At 41.9% G+C, this 21654-nt stretch overlaps 1 protein-coding gene across 1 annotated transcript; it reads left to right on the top strand.

Moving 5' to 3' along the window:
- The first annotated feature begins 17097 nt into the window (after positions 1 to 17097).
- On the top strand, positions 17098 to 19884 carry Il9 (interleukin 9). Its single transcript, XM_048333872.1, has 5 exons — positions 17098 to 17214; positions 17302 to 17337; positions 17431 to 17463; positions 18606 to 18737; positions 19762 to 19884. Exons 1-5 carry the CDS (start codon positions 17098 to 17100, stop codon positions 19882 to 19884), a joined length of 441 nt encoding a protein of 146 aa, XP_048189829.1.
- Positions 19885 to 21654: the final 1770 nt, after the last annotated feature.

Here is a 21654-nt window from a genome sequence, read left to right as displayed (position 1 = left end):
AGTTATTTTTCTTTTTCTTTTTTTTTTTTTTTTTTTTTGGCCAGTCCTGGGCCTTGGACTCAGGGCCTGAGAGCACTGTCCCTGGCTTCCTTTTGCTCAAGGCTAGCACTCTGCCACTTGAGCCACAGCGCCACTTCTGGCCTTTTTCTGTATATGTGGTGCTGGGGAATTGAACCCAGGGCCTCATGTATACTAGGCAAGCTCTCTTGCCACTAGGCCATATCCCCAGCCCCTTAGTTATTTTTCATTTAACAGTCTCACATGTTTTTCTAGTGTTGGCTTCTCTCTATTTCTGCCTCCCATGCTGCTTGGATTACAGTACAGATGCCATCTACCAGGTACAACTTGTTAGTTGAAATTGGGGTGGGGGTGAATCTCATTCACTTCTTCCCTAGGCTGCCTTTGAACCACAATCTTGCTGAGCACTGTCCAGAGTAGCGGGGAAAACTTAGACATGTGTCACCATGGCTAGACATAGAAGTTTAATTTGGCTTACTGGTTTTAGAAAAAAATTGCTCCAAGGTATTTCTTTAAAAGATGATCAGTATTCATTCATAGATGAAGAACCAACTGTATGGCCAACCACTCAACACTGGTATCATGAAGTAGAATACAGTACCAATCAGAGGAAATAGGGAAAAATACAATAATAATGATGAATGGGAGTGGTATTTGAAACACTACAGCAAAAACATCGATCCATTCCCAACAAAAGTAGGTCAGCTCTTTGTATTCAAGTTACTTAAGAAAATGAGGAAGCAAATTCACCGCCATCAACAAGGTTTACCAGCCAAAAACTATATAAACAATTCAGGACTTCCACTCATGTCAAAAGCTCTGGAGATGCTAAGATTTGAAGGAGCTTCAGAATAATAAAGGCTGGCAGATGAATGGCCAACATCATACTGATCCATGAAAAACTAAAACTATTTCCTCTAAAATCAAAACTAATGCCATTTCCTCTAAAATCAGGAACAGGGCAAGGATGTCCACTATCTCCATTCTTTTCAAGATAGTTCTGGAATTTCTAACCAGAGCAATAAGGCAAGGAAAAGACATTAAAAAAAAAAGATTCACCTAGGGAAAGAAGTCAAACTATCCCTATTTGCAGATGACATATATTATATCTAAAGGACCCAAAAGACTCCATCTTCAAGCTCCTAGAGCCCAAAAGATTCCATCGCCATCCTCCTAGAGCTTATCGATAACTTCAGCAAAGTAGCAGAGGCAAAATTAGCCCACAAAAATTGATAGCCTTTCTGTATGCCAACAAAATTCTGTGCTTAGGAAAAAAAGCCTTTCTCTTCTGGTGAGAGTAGGGACTGTATTTTCCCCCCACTATGTGATCATTTCATCACATATGTTCAGCTTGGACTGAATTTGATTAAAGGATATATTTTAGATACTCAAACACTTGTTGAATGTTTTTGCCCTTTTGTTAGATAAAAGGAAGTTATTCTTTTCAGAGAATATTTTATTACTTGTTTTTCTTTATCTGCATCAATCACACAAAGATGCTTATTTTTCGTGAACTTTTCAAATATTTGAAAGGAAATCACACCATCATCCATTATTGAATGAAATGTGTTTCATTAACAGCAAACTGCTAGTCATATCCTGAAGTGTCTTGTTAATTTTAGAAATATAATTACACAGGTGGTTTAGGTTCAGATGAGAACCCAGGAAAACTCTGATTATATTGACACATTTCTCTATAGAATACACCTTCCATTTTCAATCCAGGGAAATTCACAATTAAAACTTGTAGGAATTACATATATAAAAATATACATATGTCATCTTTAGCTAGTAGTGGCTATAGTGTTCAAATACTTTGTTGGCTCCTAAGTATAAATACTTCAGTTGTACCTCTTTAAATTATGTAGCTAGAAAGTTAATAAATCAAAACACTGCTTGTGGAAGATTCATAGCATCTCCAGTATTTTTTGTAATTGTCTTCTGGTTAGAGTTACAGACAATCATCCAATCATGAAAGATAATGAATCTGAGCAAAAGACCCCTTTCATGAATTCAGATTTCTCAAAATCTGGGGATTCATTTGAGAACTATTTTCAAGTAATCTAAATTTAATTTTTAGATTGCCTTTTGGCTTAGTCCCATGTAAAGATGCTGAGAATTGTAATTATCATCTTTCTGAATTATGCAGAGAAAAATCTTCCAAATCACTTTGAAATCAAATACTTTGAATTTGGAACTTTAGTGTAAAGACTCTTTTATAAAGTAGAAAAAAAAATCAGGGGAGGAATAGTAGAATAGATTTCTGTGACTGAATGACATAATCGAATAATCTTTTAGCTTAATTTATCTTGCTCTTGGGTCCAATCAAAGACATTGTTATAAATATAGATGAATATAGACATATGAATGAATTCTATGATTTAATTGTATACTTATAAATTAATACAAATCTATGGTACTATTACATTATCTAATATACAATCTATTGTATTATCTAATTAATCTGTCATATAATTATATAATCTATTAATATAAAAGAATCAGAGATGTAAGCTACTTAATTTTGTCCTATTCCATGTCAAACACTATGCACTTAAAAGTCACCATCTTTTTCTCTCACCAGCTCCAGCCAGTCTTCTTCTTGGCAGTTCTTCCCTACTTTCCTCAGCCTTGAGACCCTGGAGGGCCTCGACCCCAGGCACTCCTAAAGTCACCTCTCTCTATCCTCATTCACAGCATGTCTCAAGGCTTTTAAGATCCTTGTGTGGGGGGCTGAGTCCCAAGTCCTCATCTCCAGTCCTTGAACTGTACTATTTGATTTCCATTAAATTTCCGACAATTACTTTGTACGTATAGCCACAGTTGATTCCATGTTTTCTCTTACAAAGGTTGCTTCACTTTGCTCTTTTCCTATCCAAGTAAATAGAGATTCCAGTGTTCAGCTTCTCAGGCCCGAAACTTTGACATCATCTTTGACTCCTGTTTGCCTCCTCCCTCCTTTCTTCCCTCCCCTCCACTCAAGAGCTCCATTAGCTGTCCCTCAACTGCCCCCACCCCACCCCCAAGTGCATTTCTGCCTCTACACTCAAGTCCCCCTCTTCCTAGAAGGTTCTGTCTGTAACATCTATCATGCTTGCTCCATCTCCTCTTTCAGGGCTTGACTCATGTATCACCCACTTTATTTTCTTCTTAGCACTGTGCACAATATATGACATGACACAATTTTGCTTAACGGTCTCTCCCTCTAGAATGTAAGCTCCAAGCCAGTAGAATTTTTATCTTTGTTCATTGTTGTGTCCTCACCCCTTGAAATAGGGCTTGCTGTATAGCAAGTACATAATGTATAAACACAAAGAAAATGAATATCTTGCATTCTAACGAAATTATTTCTGTTGTCAGAGATAGGAAGATGGATAGATAGGCAGACAGACAAATAGAAAATAGATACATAAATGATAGATAGGTTGGTATGACCAGTCCCTACCATTTTCCTCCTTCTTAGGAAAGTAGCACAAGAATTAATATACAGTTATAGATAGGACACTTCCATTGTAGGCTAAAGACAGGTTATAATCATTATACATTTTATATTTCTCATAAATTAAGAACTAAATAATGCCTTTCATTTGAACATCTTAAAATATCTTATAAAGGTACCATAATTATACACAGTTATACATCACTATTATACATCAAACAACATTAGAAGTCTTAATGGATTCAAGATCTGCTGCCTTCTGACATATTTACATTAGAAGAGAAAATGCAAGATAAGCCCAAGTGGCAGTCTGACATTTACACTGTGTCACTGAAGTCTTAGAAAGTCTATTACTGCATTGGTTATTAGCATAAGAAAGAGTGGAACGACATGTAGACTATCAACAGTGTCCTGTGGTGACCTTGGGCCAGCTATTTGGTTGACTTCAGCTTTTCTTGCTATCTCCATGGGCATACCTTAGTTGAACAGATGGCTTGGTGAGAGACCGAGAAGGAAATGGGGCTCACACTTGGTGGTTAACCAAAAGTGCTTCCCTGGGTTGAGAGTACAGATAACATGTGTGCCTTGTGTTGACCACACTTGGGGTCAAGATAAGTGTTTTTCAGATAAAGCCCTTAACACACTCTACAGATGTTTAGGGTGTGGCTTTGAGCCCTCATGCCCTTCTGGCATGCCCCTTCAATGCCTACGTCCCCTGCCAGATACACAGAACCCTCATTCTTCTTTTCCTAAAAAGTAGCACATGGGAAAGCCTCTGGTCACAGCTCACACACTTGCCTCTGGCAGGAATCTTGCATTTCTTGGAGAAATTTAAAACCAGACGCCCAACAAATAAAGGGCTCGCTGCCAGTAAGTAGCACATGCCTATAACCCTAACTACTTAGGAGGCTGAGATCTTGAGGGACTGATTGCAGTTGAAAGCTATCCAGGGCAGAAATATTGGCAAAACTCTACCTCCTATTAACCAGCAAAAGGCAGGGCTTGCAGGGGATGGCTCAAATAGTCAAGCTCCAGCCTTGAACAAGAAAGCTGACTGTGTAAGGCCTTGGGTTCAAGACCCAAGACTGACACAAAAATAAACATAAACCAGATGGTTTACAGTTAAATTTTAGAACTCAACAAGCCAGATCCAGTCTTAGTGTTAGGGGATAGGACATCACTAGTCAACGATCTACAGGTAAAGTCCAGTAGGAACTGTACCCCAAGCAGGTTTGACTATTAGTATAATCTCTCCTGAACAAATTGTACTGTAGTCCAAAACAAAGGGCAGCAGGCCTTCCTTCCTTAATCCTATTCACAGATTGCTGGAGGACCTTAGAAATGACTGGATCTAGTCTTCTCATTCTACGGGTGACGGAACTGAAGTTCTGAAGAGCTTATAACTCGTGTGTAAGCGTGAAAATGCCTGGGATGCAGTTGTTTCAAATGGCCTTCTAACTGAGCATGGGGCATTCTGTACTTCTCAATCTGAAGCAGAAATGGGACTTATCAGACAGAGTGCTCTAAAAATGTCCATGGCCTCAGAATACAAATCATATAAAGAAGTTTTTACAAGCTACATGACCAAGAAAAACTGGATGGAAGGAGATCGGTATAAATCTCAGGCCAGAGACGTCATCTCTTTCAGAAATAGGAACTTACCTGGAAAGAACAAAAATCACTGCTACTGTGGGACAGGGCAGAAAGATGAGTAGAGGACGTGGGGCATGATTTTGTCTTAAAATGAAATATCTACTTCTGTCTCCACCTGTCAAAGATATAGAGATTGTCCATGAAAGCTGAGGGCACACGTGTGCTCTCTTTCTAACTTGATACTAACTACTTCTAGCCAGAAAACAATACCTGAGCTACTTTCAGCACTGCAATTTAAAGAATCATCCTCTCATTGTTCAACTGTGACCAGTGGGGTTTCTAAGGACAGAGCGACCAACTCAGGATCACACACAATGTTAGCAACAAATATGGATTTGAACCAAGTGTACTGATTTCCATTCCAAAAAATGGAAATCATGATACTGTCACGTGAATCACTCCACACTTTTTGAATGCTGGGATGGATCTCTGTACATCCCAAACTCCATTCACCTAAGCAAAGATGGATCTGAAGATGTGAGAAAAGAGTTTAGACCAACTGATTTGTGTCTAAATAAGCCCAAAGAAAAGACTCAATCACATCAGCATGAAAGATAGAAACCATGCATTTGGCATTATTTTTTCCCCCAATAGAAGGCCTTCTGTGTTCTAGAACTCTTCATGCATGTATTCATAAGTGGTTGTCTCCCACTGATAAAACTCGACAGCTGAAGGAAGAAGATGAAAGAAAGGAAGGCAAAAAAGGAGAGGAAAAGAAGGAAGAAAAGTAGTGTTTTTCCTACTGTTTTTCAGAGCTTATATTTACTAACCAGACTCATAGAGTACCATAGAAAGATGTCCTGACACCTAGCCTACTGTGTGTGTGCAACTCCCCATCCTAAGCTGAGCAGAAGAAACTGTGAGAAGAGAAACCTCAAAACAGAACTCAGACCTCAGGGCTGCCTAAGAGGGCTGCAGGTCAGGAGCAAATGAGGTAACCGAAGATGATGACACTTGATAGAAGCCTTTAGAAGCATTTCTGTGAACTGCCGGTGGCAGGGCTCAGTCATGACCACGAAGAGTCATTTACAGAAGCTGCAGGCTAGAGGAAATTGTGTGAAAGTGGGAGTTTGGGGATATAGTTACACAATGAGTAATGTTTTAGTAATCTTGAACACTTGCTGATGAAGAGATAGGAATGTTATTTTCACTACTGTTTAGTTTAAGCTCTATCATTCTTTGTGATCAGATTTTTGTTGTCAACCACAAAGAGGATGCAGATAAATGGTAGAAAGGAAAAAGACGAGGTTTTGGAGTCAGAACGAAAGATGGTCTTCGAAAGAATCTCTTTTACATGACTTTGTAAAAGTAGTCAACCACTTTATAACTTGCTATTTTTTCCCTAGTTTTCCACTCAGTCATGGTGGGCAACACCTCAAGAGATTCTTCATTATTCTAATGACATGACTGAAGGTTACATTGTGCCATGCTATGTTTATCTATATGTAGACATTATAACAAAGTGAAAGGTGAAATGGTTTCACCAAATGGAATATACTATACAAACATCAACAGATTTTTATAGAATATTCTATCTCCAATAAGCAAACCACACAGTCTTCTAAATGTAACCAACATGGTCCATTATAGGCCCTAAGTGCTCAACAAACCAGCCTCAATAAATTTAGAAAGAGTAAAAAAACCTTAAGTACTTTCCTGTAGTTAAAAAATACTTTGTGGGGTTGGGAATATGGCCTAGTGGCAAGAGCACTTGCCACATAGACATGAAGCCCTGGGTTCGATTCCCCAGCATCACACATATAGAAAATGGCCAGAAGTGGCACTGTGGGGGGCTGGGGATATAGCCTAGTGGCAAGAGTGCCTGCCTCGGATACACGAGGCCCTAGGTTCGATTCCCCAGCACCACATATACAGAAAAACGGCCAGAAGCGGCGCTGTGGCTCAAGAGGCAGAGTGCTAGCCTTGAGCGGGAAGAAGCCAGGGACAGTGCTCAGGCCCTGAGTCCAAGGCCCAGGACTGGCCAAAAAAAAAAAAAAAGTGGCACTGTGGCTCAAGTGGTAGAGTGCTAACCTTGAGCAAAAAGAAGCCAGTGACAGTGCTCAGGCCCTGAGTCCAAGGCCTGGGACTGGCAATGTGTGTGTGTGTGTGTGTGTGTGTGTGTATGTATATATATTGTGTAACTCATACTATATTTTTGAGTGTGGGCTTTTGAGATAATTTCTTCAATAGTTTTGTATTCCAAGCATCATATAAGATTATAACTATTTTTGAACCTTTGAAGCATTTAGAACACATAAGTATAAAATATGTAAAGACTCACTGATGGCTTTGACCTTCACCTGTCATATTATTTAATATTGAGTATGTTATAACATGAATGTATGGTTCACTATGCAGCCATTTTTTGGTTCCCTGGGTTTATTCTTGCACATGTATGTCTCCATATCCATGTCCTTGTCTCTCGGAGAAATTCTAAAGACTTGGCTTTGCTAGTTAGCAACTTGCAATCTCTCTGTGAAGTATAATTTTAACCACTGGTTCTTTCAGTAATTATGCACTATTCACTGTTCAAGACTCTGAAAAATAGAGGTAGATCAGATGGAAATGTTCCCTGATATTCAATTTTTTTATTCTTGTGGGAGAGAAGGTATAAACAAGTGCTTTCCCAGAAAACAATGATGATAGAGGTTGATAAAAGCCATTAAGAAAACAAAACAGGGGCATTGAATGTGGCTTAGTGGTAGAGTGCTTGCCTAGCATGCATTAGGCTTTGGGTTCAATTCCTTGGTACCACATAAATACAAAACATAAGTAAAATAATTTTTAAAAAGAAAACAAAACAGATTACACGATAGAGGGTGTGGGAGCAATATAATAAAAGACCCTTTAGGGTCTTACTAATCTTGTGATATCTGAGCCCAAGCCTAAGTGATAAGGAGCCAGTGTGTGTGTGCTAGTCTTAAAAAACGAAACAACAAGAACAAAAAGAATGGATGGGATGAGGACAATGAGGACACTACAGGCCCTGATAGGAAGTGGAAACTCTATTTTAAGATACTGCTGGCCTTTACCAAGACAGTGATGTCTCACCTTATTTCTCATAATGCCTTGGTACTAGGAGAGGTACACATCCAACTTGCCTCCCTCCTCAACATCTTCTCCTGTCCTGGGGAAGCTAGCATCACAGCTCAGCCATCACCTAAGAAAGTAATCTTGTCTTTATATATTGAGTACTACATATATTGAAGGAATCAAAACCCTTTCCAGGGGGCTGGGAATATGGCCTAGTGGCAAGAGAGCTTGCCTCCTACACATGAAGCTCTCGGTTCAATTCCCCAGCACCACATATATGGAAAACGACCAGAAGGGGCGCTGTGGCTCGGGTGGCAGAGTGCTAGCCTTGAGTGGGAAGAATCCAGGGAAGGTGCTCAGGCCCTGAGTCCAAGACCCCCCCCCCCCCAAAAAAAAAAAAACCCTTTCCATTCTAGCTGCTACAGGGGTAATCTGATTTTTGATAAAGGAAAAAAAATATGTTCATGTTGAAATATGCTCTACTTGAACATGAGTTTGTAGTTCAGTAGAACTGTTGGAGCTGGAGATAAATCTCTAAGAACATTCACTCACATGGATTCGTAAAACTATGATTGAATGAGGATATTCTAAGCTGTGATCGAAAAGAGCTAGAGGCTCAGTATGGATCCCTGCCCCAACCCTGTATGTAAGGACTAGAAAACACAAAGGAGCCTCAAAGAATTGGGAGAAAGGAAGTTAATAACATGGGGGGCACCAAGGCTAAGAAACAAACCTGATTCACAGAGGAGGACGGAGATGGAAAGGTGGAACACTTAACTGAAGTAAACATGGCAGGAAGATCAAGCTGGTACCAGGATCCTGACAGTCCTCTCATCCTGCCCCAGACTCACAACATTCATCCTTAGAAGAAGGAGATGAGTTTTCCAAAGCATACGTGAATGAATAATTGATCTCAGGAGATCACTGGTGGCAACACAACTTCATAAAACGATGCCACCATTTCAAGTTAGGATGATTGATGCTCTATTCGGCAAATGCTTCTTGAGCCAATAATTTCCAACTTAGCATATTAAATATCAAACTTGCCAGGAACTGGTGACTCATGCCTATAATCCTAGCTAGCCAGGAAGTTAAGATCTATGAATCGTGGTTCAACGCCAGCCCAGGCAGGGAAGTCTGTGAGATTCTAATCTCCAGTTAACCACCAGAAAACTGGAAGTGGCGCTGTGGCTCAAAGAGCACTAACTTGAATGAAAAAGCCCAGGAACAGTGCTCAGGCCCCAAGTTCAAGCCCCATGACCTATTTAGAAAATCAAATTGATGGTGTTAAGATAGCATGCTAAAATCACTTATTTTATGTATTTATTTTTCAAAAGCCACAGAAACATCCCAATCTAAATCAGAAGAGAAATCATGAGTCCCTCTGGACCCTAGCATAGGATCATAACCCTACGTGTAGCAGACACATAGACTTCTAAGATGGCTGCCCTATTGCTCACCACCTCCTGGTTTTCGTGCTTTTGTATAATCCTTTCCCTCTGAGTGTAAGCTGGACTCAGCGACAGAATGGCATTCCTGTGACTAGATAATAAAAGATTTTTAAAAATTCTGCCTTGCTTGTGGGCATATCACTGTCTCAGCCTATATACTCTGATGAAGAAGGTAGCCCAATGCAGGGTCATGGGACAGGAACTGAGTGGAGCCCTTAGCCAACAGCCAGGGAGGCCCCAGGGTTCTCAGTCTAACCACCTGGGATGGGGGTCGGGGGAGCCATCTTTTCCATCAAACCAGAATGTCTCTATCTTATAACAAGTCACCATTTTGTGCTAATATTTCCTGGCACTGGCATTTTCTGAAATTCTTTGCTTCTCGGTTTCAATTGTGACTATCATTCTTGTTGTTTGTAACCAGCCAGCCATGACAAGGCTATTGGTCCTTAAACAGCAGAGTTTAAGAATTGGACCCCCGCCCCCTGGGAACTTTCTCACTGGCTTTATACACCTCTGCAGACTGGAACAGTCAACAGCCTTGTTCCCAGCCAGTCATGAGGAGAAAAATGTCTATCTCTGCCTCCAAAAGGGCAGCCCCATCACCAGGAAAAACCCTTCACTGACAGAGTGAGTGATTCCTAATTGCCATATCTTACCCCATCACCCTGGTAACCAAATATAAAGAAAATTTGAGCCTGATTCCTGAGCAACAAAGAGAAAAGACAATGATACCCCTTGGGGTAGGATAAAAATTGGACAGACAATTCTGCCCAATTGTACCCACCTAGCTCTGGGGAGAGTAATGGCAGAGCACCCTTTTACACTAAAGTACATCGCCTTGAGGAAATCTCTTATAGCTCTTGTGTGTCTACTCAGTTTCTGACACTGGAGGGTTGTGTGTTTTCAACACACCCATGGGGAGCTAAACCATACTAAAAAACCTTGTGGCCTGGGAAGCAGATCCTCCCCTAAAGGAACCTTCAAACCCCCTTGAGACCACACCCTCTCTGTTGCTCCCTCCCTCACCAGCATCCTTCTGAGGGGACCCAGGTGAGCCAGGCCCAATTCCTGATAAACTGTGTCATATTAAATATGGACTAAGCTAGTGTCACTTTAAGACAGAACGAGTGATTTTTTGCACAACTGTAAATCATTCATGCATTAGCCTTTGTCAGTGGATGTCGTTTCAATCTGACTGGCAGGAGTGGGAGAAGAATAAGAGAAAGAAGAGTAAGAGGGATGACCAATGACCAAACCATGAGCCATCTGCCATCTTTCCATGGAACCAAGCAAGACCAGGTTATAAGGAAGCGGTATGCTAAGACATAGCTCAACTTGTTACATCTTCCACCTCAAAGACCTAAACCAGAGGCTGGAGGCTGACTAGTGCATGCCTGGGTCTACAAAGAACAGGGCTGTGCCATGGATAGAGAAGGAGTCTGTGAGGTCAGCCATAGCCACGATGCCGGCTAGAGACAGGTGCCGAGCAAACTCCAGCTCCTAAGAAGAGAAATCGAGATGCCACCCAGGATGGCTTACAGCACCATCCCTGTTCTAAAACGAACGGGCCTCTGAGCTTCTAAATCAGCCGCACACATGTAAGTTTTGTCTTCTTTTGTTACCGGCTGGAAGAAATAACACTGATTTACATAGTTTCAGTCGGAAACCATCCCAGCTACTACTACTGATGATTTTCTGAACAACTGTGCATTTGCATCAGTGAAGCAAGAAATTACCAGATATGAAAAAAATACTCAGCAGTTTAAATGGAGCACTTAGAGCAAATGACCCTCAACAGAGAACCACTTAATAGAGAGCTTTTCCCACCATCTCTGCTTCCTGTGGTAACTAGTTCTTGTTCTAATATTGTACTGACAAAGTAAGAGCGGGTTGTTGCAGAAAAGAAGGGATAGTTGAACAGTTCCAGAAGATAAAGATATGATGGCACAACCCTAACACTCTCAGTGGAATGTAAGCATCAAGGAGTCCACCCAGCTACCATCTTGGTTTGTACTTCCCATTTCCCTGAAGTGTTCTTTCCCCAGACAGGAGCCTGGCTCACTTGCTTTCAAATAAAAGGATTCGGAATGAATGACAGTATCTACGTCTGGAGTACAGCACAGGTGAGAGGAGCCTTTTAGCACCAGAAAGTAGGAAAGAAAAAGAGAGATGGAGAGAGAGAGGGAGAGAGAGAGAGAGAAGAAAGAAAGAAAGAAAGAAAGAAAGAAAGAAAGAAAGAAAGAAAGAAAGAAAGAAAGAAAGAAAGAAAGAAAGGAGGGAGGGAGGGAGGGAGGGAGGGAAGGAAAGAGAAAGGGAGGGAAGGAAAGAAAAGGAAAGGAAATGAAAAAGGGAAGGGGAAAGGAAAAAAGAAAGCCAGGTGCTGGTGGCTGACACCTGTAATCCTCGCTACTCAGGAGGCTGAGATCTGAGGATTTTTGGTTCACAGCCAGCCTTCTGAGTATCTAGGATTATAAGTGTGAGCCATCAGCACCCAGCAGTAGCTGGATTCTTTTTAAACCAGTGGTGAAGAGTGAGGGAGGTAAGGACAAGGGGGAAAGGAATGGATCCTTGGTCATAGAGCCTGAGAAAACTGGGTGGGAACCAAATGAGTGCCCTGGCTCATGGGAGGGCAACTGGAATCTGCTTAGGAGGGACCTGAGGGGAGAAGTCTAGGATGCCTGATGAAAATGCACCCTCCTTTGGGGAGCAGAATATCCAAAAGGTCTTACCCCCTCATACATAGTTGAGAAATACTGATCTAGAAATAACTACTTGATTAAGAAATTAATGCTTGAGGATTGTCACAAGTGGTTATCTCTTGATCTAGAGTAAAAAAAAGTACAGATTGGGTTTTACTTAGAAATTTAGTAGCTTAAATTTTTTTTGGTCATTTTCTACTGTGGTCTCCTAGAAAAAATCATCATTTGGTTGTATTCCTATAGAAATAGTCAATGACATATGAGCTTTTTTTTTAATCACCAAATAATTGTGTCAGATTTTATCTTTGGCACAAAATAATTGGTCGCTTACTGTCTCTCTTGTCATTTATTATGAAATGCATTATCCCTTTCTCATCTTGGTGTGCATCCTACTCTCCAGTTTTCTTGATATGTCACGTCGGTGGGTAATTTCTGAGCTGGGTGTCTTTTCTCTATAGGAGCTCATTTGCATGTTTGTCTTTTGGTAATGAGAAAAATCCTAGAAGCTAAAACCTCACAAGTTATAAACTGCTTAGATAGAAATCTCCTGGTTTAATGGCTGTTTTGAACTACAGAGCCACTGGTCTCTATTTTGCTCCTTTTCCCCACTGAGTGGGTGGAGGAAAGGAAAAGAATCATAAAGAAATAGCCACTCACTCTGCTTTCAACTGGGAGTTCCCAGCTCACACTGGCTTCCTCACTCAGTTACTGGGAGATAAAGAGGGAGGAGACCGAAAGGTGCCTCAATCCTTCTGGGGCCCTGAATCAGAACTGGAGGTTCATGTAAGGTAGATGGTCTGCTCATTCTGCAAAGGCTCTCCATGCCTGCATTCTTCTAGTCTGTCTGCTTTTTGTTTGTTAATTGTCTCCCTGGTCTGCAAAACAAAAAACTTCTTGTCAAATGGTATTTCCCACAGGTTTGGGTTAGCGACCTTACATTATGTAACTAAAACCAAAGAACTACTAAACATAAAAAGGTCTAAAATAGACCTCTCAGTGGATCACAATAGCTCAAAAGCTATATATGTATGATCATATAAGACAAGGATAAGCAAACTCTATTGTTGACATTATATTTAAAGTTCTAGGTGAATTTCCTTTGGCATATGCCACGTGGCTACTGTATGTTTTTGGAACACTAGGTATTGTATATATGCCTACCTGATCTAGGGAAGGGAAAGAAAAATGAGGGTGTAAGATATCACAAGAAATGTACACACTGCCCTATTATGTAACTGTACCCCTTTTGCACAACACCTTGTCAACAAAATTTAATTAATAAACTTAAAAAAATTGTCTCCCTGGGTACCACACATTGGTCATTTCCTCAATAGTACAAATTTGATGATGATTTACAAAATTAAATGTATTGGGTCATTTATTCATTTTTTAACCCAGTAGAAAGCTTTTTAAAACTATCTTTAGTTATTCAAAAGAGTTGCCATTTAGCAATGCATCTTGATCAATGATTCCTCAGCACTTGCTACATTGGGAGTAGGGGAATTAATAGGAGAACCTGTATGGTTGTAGACTGGTGTGGAACTTTAGGAGAAACAGGCATCAAGAAAGGAATGTGCAAACAAGCCTAGGATCGCTGTTCCCATACTGCAAATCTCTGTGCAAAAGCCATTGGTATCAACCCTGTTCATCCCTTCAGGCAGTGTAGATATTTTAACAATAATTCTCCCAATTCATGAGGAGCATGGGAACTTCGTTCCTTCTTTTCAGGGAGGGAAGGGGCAGTCCTGGGCCTTGGACTCAGGGCCTGAGCACTGTCCTTGGCTTCTTTTTGCTCAAGGCTAGCACTCTACCACTTGAGCCACAGAGCCACTTCTGGCCATTTTCTGTATATGTGGTACTGAGGAATTGAACCCAGGGCTTCATGTATACAAGGCAAGCTCTCTTGCCACTAGGCCATATCCCCAGCCCCCTTCTTTTCTTTTCTATGTATGCACCTTCTTCAATTTCTTGCATCAGTATTTTGTCGTTTTCATCTAAGAGGTCATGACCTCCTGACTAAGTTATTTCTAGGCTTCCTCTTTCTTCTTTTGAGGTCGGGGTCTCACTCTGCTGTCCAGGCTGGCTTTGAGATCCTGCGCTGCTCCTTCTGTCTCAGCCTTCTGAGTAGAAGGGATGACAGGCGTACACTACTATGCTCAGCTCAGCTCATTCCAAAGCATTTTATGTTATTTCTGTTGGTTTTGTGAATGGGATGGCTTCCATGATCTCTTTCTCTGCAATTTCATTTGTAGTAAATAAAAATGCTACTGACTTCTATATCTTGATTTTGTCTCCTGAAGTTTTTCTCAATTCATTTGTCAATTCTAGTCATCTTTTGGTGAAGTCATCAATAAGCACGAATAATTTTACTTTCTCCCTTCATGTTTGTATGTCCTTCCTTTCTTCCTTCTTTCCTTCCTCTTTCTCTCTCCCTTCCTTTCTTCTTTACTTCTTTTCTGTATGCCAGTCCTGGGACTTGAACTCAGGGTCTGACCACTGTCCCTTAGCTTTTTCAATGAAGACTGGTGCTCTACTACTTGAGCCATAGCTCTATTTCCACCTTTATGGTGTGAGGTGAGAATCTCACAGACTTTTCTGCCTAGGCTGGCTGTGAGCTTCAATCCTCAGATATTAGCCTCCAGAGTAGCTAAGATGACAGATGTGAGCCACCAACTCCCAGTGCCTTTCATTTCTTTCTCTTGATATCATCTCATTCCAGTCAAAAATGCTACGGTCAAGAAATGGTAAAAATAACAAATGCTGATGAGGATGTGGAGTAATGGGAACTTACACACTGCTTGTGCAAGTGAAAATCAGCACAACCATTATGGAGAAGAGTGTGAAGTTTGGTACAAAACTAAAAACAGATCTGCAAAAGTAGATACTGCAGAGATGATCTGGCAATTTCACTTTGGGATATTATCCAAAGGACATAAAAATCAGCATGCCAAAGACACACCTTCAAGTCCACATATTGTGGCAAGAGCTAAGATACAGAATTAACTTACATGTCTAACATTAGACAAGGAAAATATGGTATATATGCACAGTGAAACGTTACTCTGTCCCCAAAGAATAAAATCCTATCATTTGTGGCAAACTGGATGAAACTAGACATTCGAGTGAATAAAATAAGCCAGATTCAGAAAGACAAGAACTAAGTGCTCTCCCTTATAGGTGGAAGATAAAATATATTGGTCTCACGCCAATGGCTCATGCCTGCAATCCTACCTTCTCAGGAGGCTGAGATCTGAGGGTCGCAGTTTGAAGCCAGCCTGGGAAGGAAACTCTGTGAAATGCTTATCTCCAATAAAAGTACTTTAAAAAAAGCTGGCATTTGTTCTGTGGCTCAAGTGGTAGAGCATTCACCTTGAGCAAAAGAAGCTCAGGGACAGTGCCCAGGGCCAGAGTTCAAGGCCCAAGACCAGAAAAAAATGTCAGTCTCAAATAAGAGGAGAGTAGAAAAGTAATTATTAGAGGGTAAGAAGAATATGGAGAGGAAAGACATAGAGAATGTGGGTAGGAAATATGAAACACACACAGAAGAATAATGTCTAATTTCTAATGTCTGATGTAGGGGCATTGTAGCTCATAATGACATATGGTGTCTATTTTTACAGATGAATAGGAGCGAGGCAACACAGTTTAATAGTTATACTCAAGAACCAGACTTCTGGGCTTAAATACAGACTCCGTGGCTTCTTGGTTGTGCAAATTTGGGGAAATTATTTGCTTTTCTATGCCTCAGTTTCCCCATCTATAAAACACTGACAATAGATCTGATCATACATAGAGGTCCTCAATAAGACTACTTTCTGACTTATAGTAACAGACAGTCATACCAATGTGCCCATAAGCTAAGAGATAGATTGTGTTGTTTTGAGTTAGAAAATGTAGGTGCCTATTGTGTACCGATTTCACTTGGTGGCATTGCTTAACTTAGTTTATATACAGTGCACAGAAGAGTAACTGGAATGTAGTAAGTGCTCAGTAAATGTTAGGTATATTTTAAGCACTGAATCTCCACCTCATGTTGAGTGATGCTACCTCTGTAAGGTCTCTAGAGATGCAAAGGAACCTTTGTGGACATTATATCTAATAAACACCTGTGAGGCCTTCTGGTACTTATACTAAACCGAGGTGGAGAATTTGTTCCTGGGCACGAGAGACAATTATGAAGATTTCTTCCCTAAAAGCTGAGACTGCAATCACTAAAGGAAAACCCCACCAGGTAGGAAATGTTATCCTGTCTTGTCACTTGCCCTCCCCGCTCTGTCTTGCTCCCATCAGTCTTCTGTCCCCTCCCCCCATTCATTACAGTACCCAGGCCTAATTATTCACTCAGCATTTCCAAATCACGTAGATAGGGAAAACACAGACCTGCGCTTTCATAGAAAAGTGTGCTAACTTTCACAACCAGAATCCCTGCCTTTAGTTTTTAAAAATGTGGTGTGTTTTTTTTTTCTTTCTAATCTTTAATTTTCCTTCAGCATTTCAGAGCTCAACTTTTTGAAAAGCATCTCTTCTGAGGAATGCTATTTCCTGGCACAATGCAATCTTGGTCAAGTGACTCAGTGTGTGTGTGTGTGTGTGTGTGTGTGTGTGTGTGTGTGTGTGTGTGTGTGTGTTTAAAAATTTCATTATCAAGTGGCCCCAACTTACAGAGAAAAAGTGGGCCTGGGTATCAGTTTGATATTGGAGTTCCCCCCCATCCCCCCCCCCGACTGCCCCACCGCTTGAAAGGAGCTTTAAATACAACGAGAGGGGAAGGATTCTTCAGGACTGGTTCCAATCTCCTGTCAAGATGCTCCTGGCTGTGATCCTGACCTCTACCCTGCTCTCCCTCTGCTCTGCGCAGGGCCAAGCATGCTCGTCCTGGACAGGAATCTTAGATGTCAACTTCCTGCTCAAGAAACTGCAGGTAGGCTCTGGGGCTGCAGGGAAATAGTTCTTAGAGGGAAAATAAAAATGTGCCACTCACAGCAGGTTGTCATCTCTCTACCTTTAGAAAGATCCAGCATCTGGATGCAGCTGCAACAGCCATGTGAGTGAATGTGGATGCCCCCGGGGGGAGCTGTCCCTAACTGATCTTAGTGTTCACATCTGGAATGTTCACACTGAGATTTGTCTTTTGCAGGGGACCAGTTGTTTGTGCCTGCCCATCCCTTCTGTAAGTATGTAAAATAATAATAACAAAAATAAGAATAAATGGCTTCGTTTGGTATTTTAAATTAGGAATTGTTACTAAATTGCAATTGTTAAAGAATTCCCTTTTAAAACCAGGCTCTTGAAGTTTCATACTATATAGACATTTCTGGGAAGCTAACGTTATAACCCTTGAGCACTATGAACGCTTTTTAGTATCTTAAAAAAATTGAGCATCTTTTATGATGGATGGTCATGTACACAATGAAATCAAACTAGAACTAATATAATAAATACCATCTAAATAATATAGTAAGTGATATAATGTAGCAAAACTACAGGGTTATGAAGCAATATAAATAAGATAATTCTATCTTTGATGTGGCATAAACCATATAGGTACTATATCTTGCTTCCTTCCTTCCCTCCTTCCTTCTTGCCTTCCTACCTTCCTTCCTTTTTTCCTCTGTTCTCCCCTTATTCCCCATCGCTGTCCTTAAGGTGATTTTTTTCTTTATGGCTACTGCATGGTTCCACTCTGAGAGGACAGAGTGCCTGAGACTGTTGGTGATGGGGAATGAAGGGATTCTGTGAGAGAAACCCTCCACTCTGGCAGGGACAAGAGGGGCAGGGACCTTGCAATCTGACTCTCAGCCAGAGCTTCACACAGCCCAGTAGAAGTCAGGTGCCATCCTATCTTCAGTTAGATGAGAAGAGGTGAGGTTGGGATTCAACATGGACAGCCTGGCTTGGCCTGGCCCCACCCCCTGTCCACTACAGCCCCACTGGAATACTTGCCACATCCAAAGCGCGCCCCCTAGTGGGATGGTGCCAAGAACCTCTACTTTTCTCTGTACTTTCAAGCTCATGGCTTCTAGATTGGGAATGGGGGCATCATTGGGAAAGAGATATGCAATGCTAATTTGCCAGGGCTTTCAGGAGCCATGTTACCTGGATAGGACACATTGGAAATCTCCAGAGAGGAAAACTGACCTCACCTTGAAATCCCGAAGCTCATTTCCTAGATTGGCAAAGTTCCTACCAAAAACAGTGCAAGTGTGGGTCATTTAGGGCCAAAGGAAAAAAAAAATCATTCTCACCCGTGATCCCTTCTTAAAGCTTTCCTGAGAGTGTTTCGTTTTTAAATAAACCTTTATTATTTTCCAGGACAACTGTACCACACCCTGCTTCCATGAGGGGCTGTCCCAGATAATCAACGTCACCCAGAACACAGGCAGGAAACTGATTTTCTACCGAGTGAAAAGAGCAGTTGAAGTTCTGAAGTACAACAAGTGTCCAGTGAGTTTATATGTGTTTATATGTGATGGTGAGGGTTTGATGTGACTGCTAAACAATAGAATCAAAATAGAATCCACCAGATATGTCTGCTCCCTGTAGTTGAAAAAAAATGCTGACCCAGATGTAGCCACGTTTTTCTCTCTGCTTATTGGAGAATGGAAGAATCTACCCTGATTGTAATTAGAAGGTATAATCAAGAAAATCAGGACTCTGGCCCACGCAATACTCAATTATCCTAGAGAATTCAATTTGCTAATGAGATGGATATGTTGGTCTGTAAATTAAAGGAGATTTTTTTTTGATTGGCTGGGTTTTTTTTTTTTTAAAGGAAATGCTCCCACATCAGACTGGACATTGCCACCTGCCCCAAAGTCTATGTGCTGTGGCTCTCTGGGTTGGAGGTTGGGCAGCTCCCTGAGTCTCTGTCATCAGCACTTGCAGGGAAGCACAGAAGGCAGAAATCCCAGCATGTGGCATGCTATCTCTACCATGGGCAACTCATGTTTCTAAGTACTTCAGAGATGAGGTTCCATGGAATGTCTGCCTTAGGGATCATGGTGATATTCTCCCCCTCACTGTGGAAAGGAGGAGGAAATGGAAGCTCAGGGAAGTCCATGCATTTACCTGATGCTATATATGTAAAAAGTGGCAATGTAGAGGTTGAACTTGGGTTTATGTGACTCCCAAGTCACTGTGTTATGAATGACCTTGGAAGGACAAGTCAAAAGAATAACGATACATTTTAGCCCTCAAGGAGTCCTGGAAAAGGTAGACTCAAATTGGGTACAGGGAGAGTCTTAGGGCCACCTGGTAGGTGCCTATATGTGTATGTAGGAAATCCTACTCCAAAGTCAGCTTTTGTAAGCCATTTAGAGTCTATCAAGTGCCTGTCAGCCCAGGCCTCCTGTTGATTTACTGCAGGTCTCAAGCCTGGAGCCCCCAGGCTCTGGGCAGGGTGATCGGTCCCTGGGCTACTTGCTCCCATAAGGCTTTTGCCAACTTATGTCAACTTTTATCTCTATAGTCTTTTTCCTGTGAACAGCCATGCAACCAGACCATGGCAGGTAACACCATGACGTTTCTGAGGACTCTCCTGGAAACCTTCCAGAAAGCAAAGAGAGGGATGAGAGGCAAAATGTGGAGATGAGATGCTATTTATTCTATTTATTGAATTTTAAAAGCCTTCTCTTTGAGTTGTTGTAATTTAAAAACAAAACAATACAAAAAGACATGAACAAACTCTTCTCAATCAAAATCTATTGTGGAAATTTGTTTGAAATGTTATGTCTTTACTTTGGAATAAATATATGTGGGGCGGGGGGAGGGAGGAGAATATAATCCGGTCCTTATTTATTCCTTGCTGAGCAGAATAAAGGCATCTAGAAACTTTGTTAAGGGGCAAAATGGATCAAAGGCTCCATGATTAAAAAATAAAGACTCTTGCCCCTGAGCTAACTAGAGGCTCTTGTCTTTGGCTGGGCAGTGGGCACAGTCAGGAAGGGCTGACTTGGGCAAAGTCTGCGGCTGGTCGTGAGAGGAGGCACTGGGCACTACCAAAGAGCTCCAAATCTGTGGATTTCTTGGGGTGTTCGTGGTGGACCTGAGGCCAGAAAGGGCAGCTCTTTGGCAAATCCAAGACCTCAGAAACTTCTCAGCAATGTGGACACCATAGGCAAGGGCCCAGAGCTAAATGCTGAACTGGCAATAAGCAGGCCCTTTGCATCAGAGCCCAAAGCCGAGAAACCCTGGGTTCAACCCTGTCCAATCATCAGCAAGCTCTGGGATCAGCCCTGTCCAATCACCAGCAAGCTCTTAAGTGAACACCTATAATATGTCAGCATAGGCCTGGGTGGGGAGCAGGGGAAAAGGGGATAAGCTCCCGAAGGAGTCCTTGAGCTACACTCTGTGGCTGGTGTCTCCACTGTGGGTCCCCATCCTGACCTCTGTTCCACAGTGCTTACTGTGTGCCCTCCCTCCCATCTCTTTGCTCTCAGAGAGTAAGCAACCAGGGCCGACGCCTGTGTGGTTCAGTGATGTGTTCCAAGTACCCACATTGACATGGCATGGGGTGGATGCTCAGTGATCACAGACTACCTGGATGAAAGGAGGTGATGTGATGGAGATACTAAATGGGATCTAGATACTAGTGTGTACATCTGGAAAAGAAACAGGACTCAGAGCATATGGCAGGTGCCTCTCCAACACCTCATGGCAGGCTGGGGCTAGGGTGTTCATCACCTGGTCACCTGGGAGGAGGCAAGCTGCCAACTTCCTCTTTGGCCTTCCCAGCCCTGTGATGGACAGATGGAGGCAGGGTCAGGGCCCTCACCTCACCATTCGTGGCTTAGAGGCATGAGAAGGACTTCAGAGACCTAGTTTTTCTTACTTTGTTCATTTTTGCAGAGCTGGGGATGGAATCCAGGGCCTTGCACATACTAGACAAGTGCTCTACCAGCGAGCTCCATCCCCAGCCCCAGAAATAAGAGACTTTTAAAGGATAACATCGTTTGTAGTAAAACCTACTTTGGAGATGCCGAGACGAGCATTGCTTCCCCTCCCTGGTAGTCCATCCCATCCCTGGCTAGACTTAGAAACCTCAGAGGCCCCAGAGACAGAGACCTTCAAAGGGCTTCGCCTGTCAATTGTACTCACCAGTGTTCAGATGTGGCCAGTCCTGCAGTCTTCAGCCAAAGGCGAGGTGTGCGGATCATCGAAGTGGTCCAGTGGATGAAGTTGTGCGGCTCTTTCAGCAATGAGATGGGCACCGGTCTGCCCTCTTCTTGTAGCCAGACCCACGCTGCACAGGGGTGACAGAGAAGGAGTTTTAGCCAAGGGGGTTCAGGGGACTAAGTCAGAGAATTGTCTTATTATCTGGGTGCAAAAATTAGGAGACCATGGTGATGCAATCCTAAAGGGA

Source organism: Perognathus longimembris, chromosome 25, assembly GCF_023159225.1.
Source record: "Perognathus longimembris pacificus isolate PPM17 chromosome 25, ASM2315922v1, whole genome shotgun sequence".
Lineage (NCBI taxonomy): Eukaryota > Metazoa > Chordata > Mammalia > Rodentia > Heteromyidae > Perognathus > Perognathus longimembris.
Note: the sequence above shows the minus strand (reverse complement) of the source record. Positions and strands in the feature narration are given on the sequence as shown.

Excerpts from the sequence above, each read along its gene's own strand:
- Il9 (XM_048333872.1), top strand. The coding sequence starts at position 17,098 with ATGCTCCTGGCTGTGATCCTGACCTCTACCCTGCTCTCCCTCTGCTCT. Across the intron at positions 17,338-17,430 it reads GATGCAGCTGCAACAGCCAT|GGGACCAGTTGTTTGTGCCT; the intron begins GTGAGTGAATGT and ends TGTCTTTTGCAG. Across the intron at positions 18,738-19,761 it reads TGAAGTACAACAAGTGTCCA|TCTTTTTCCTGTGAACAGCC; the intron begins GTGAGTTTATAT and ends TTATCTCTATAG.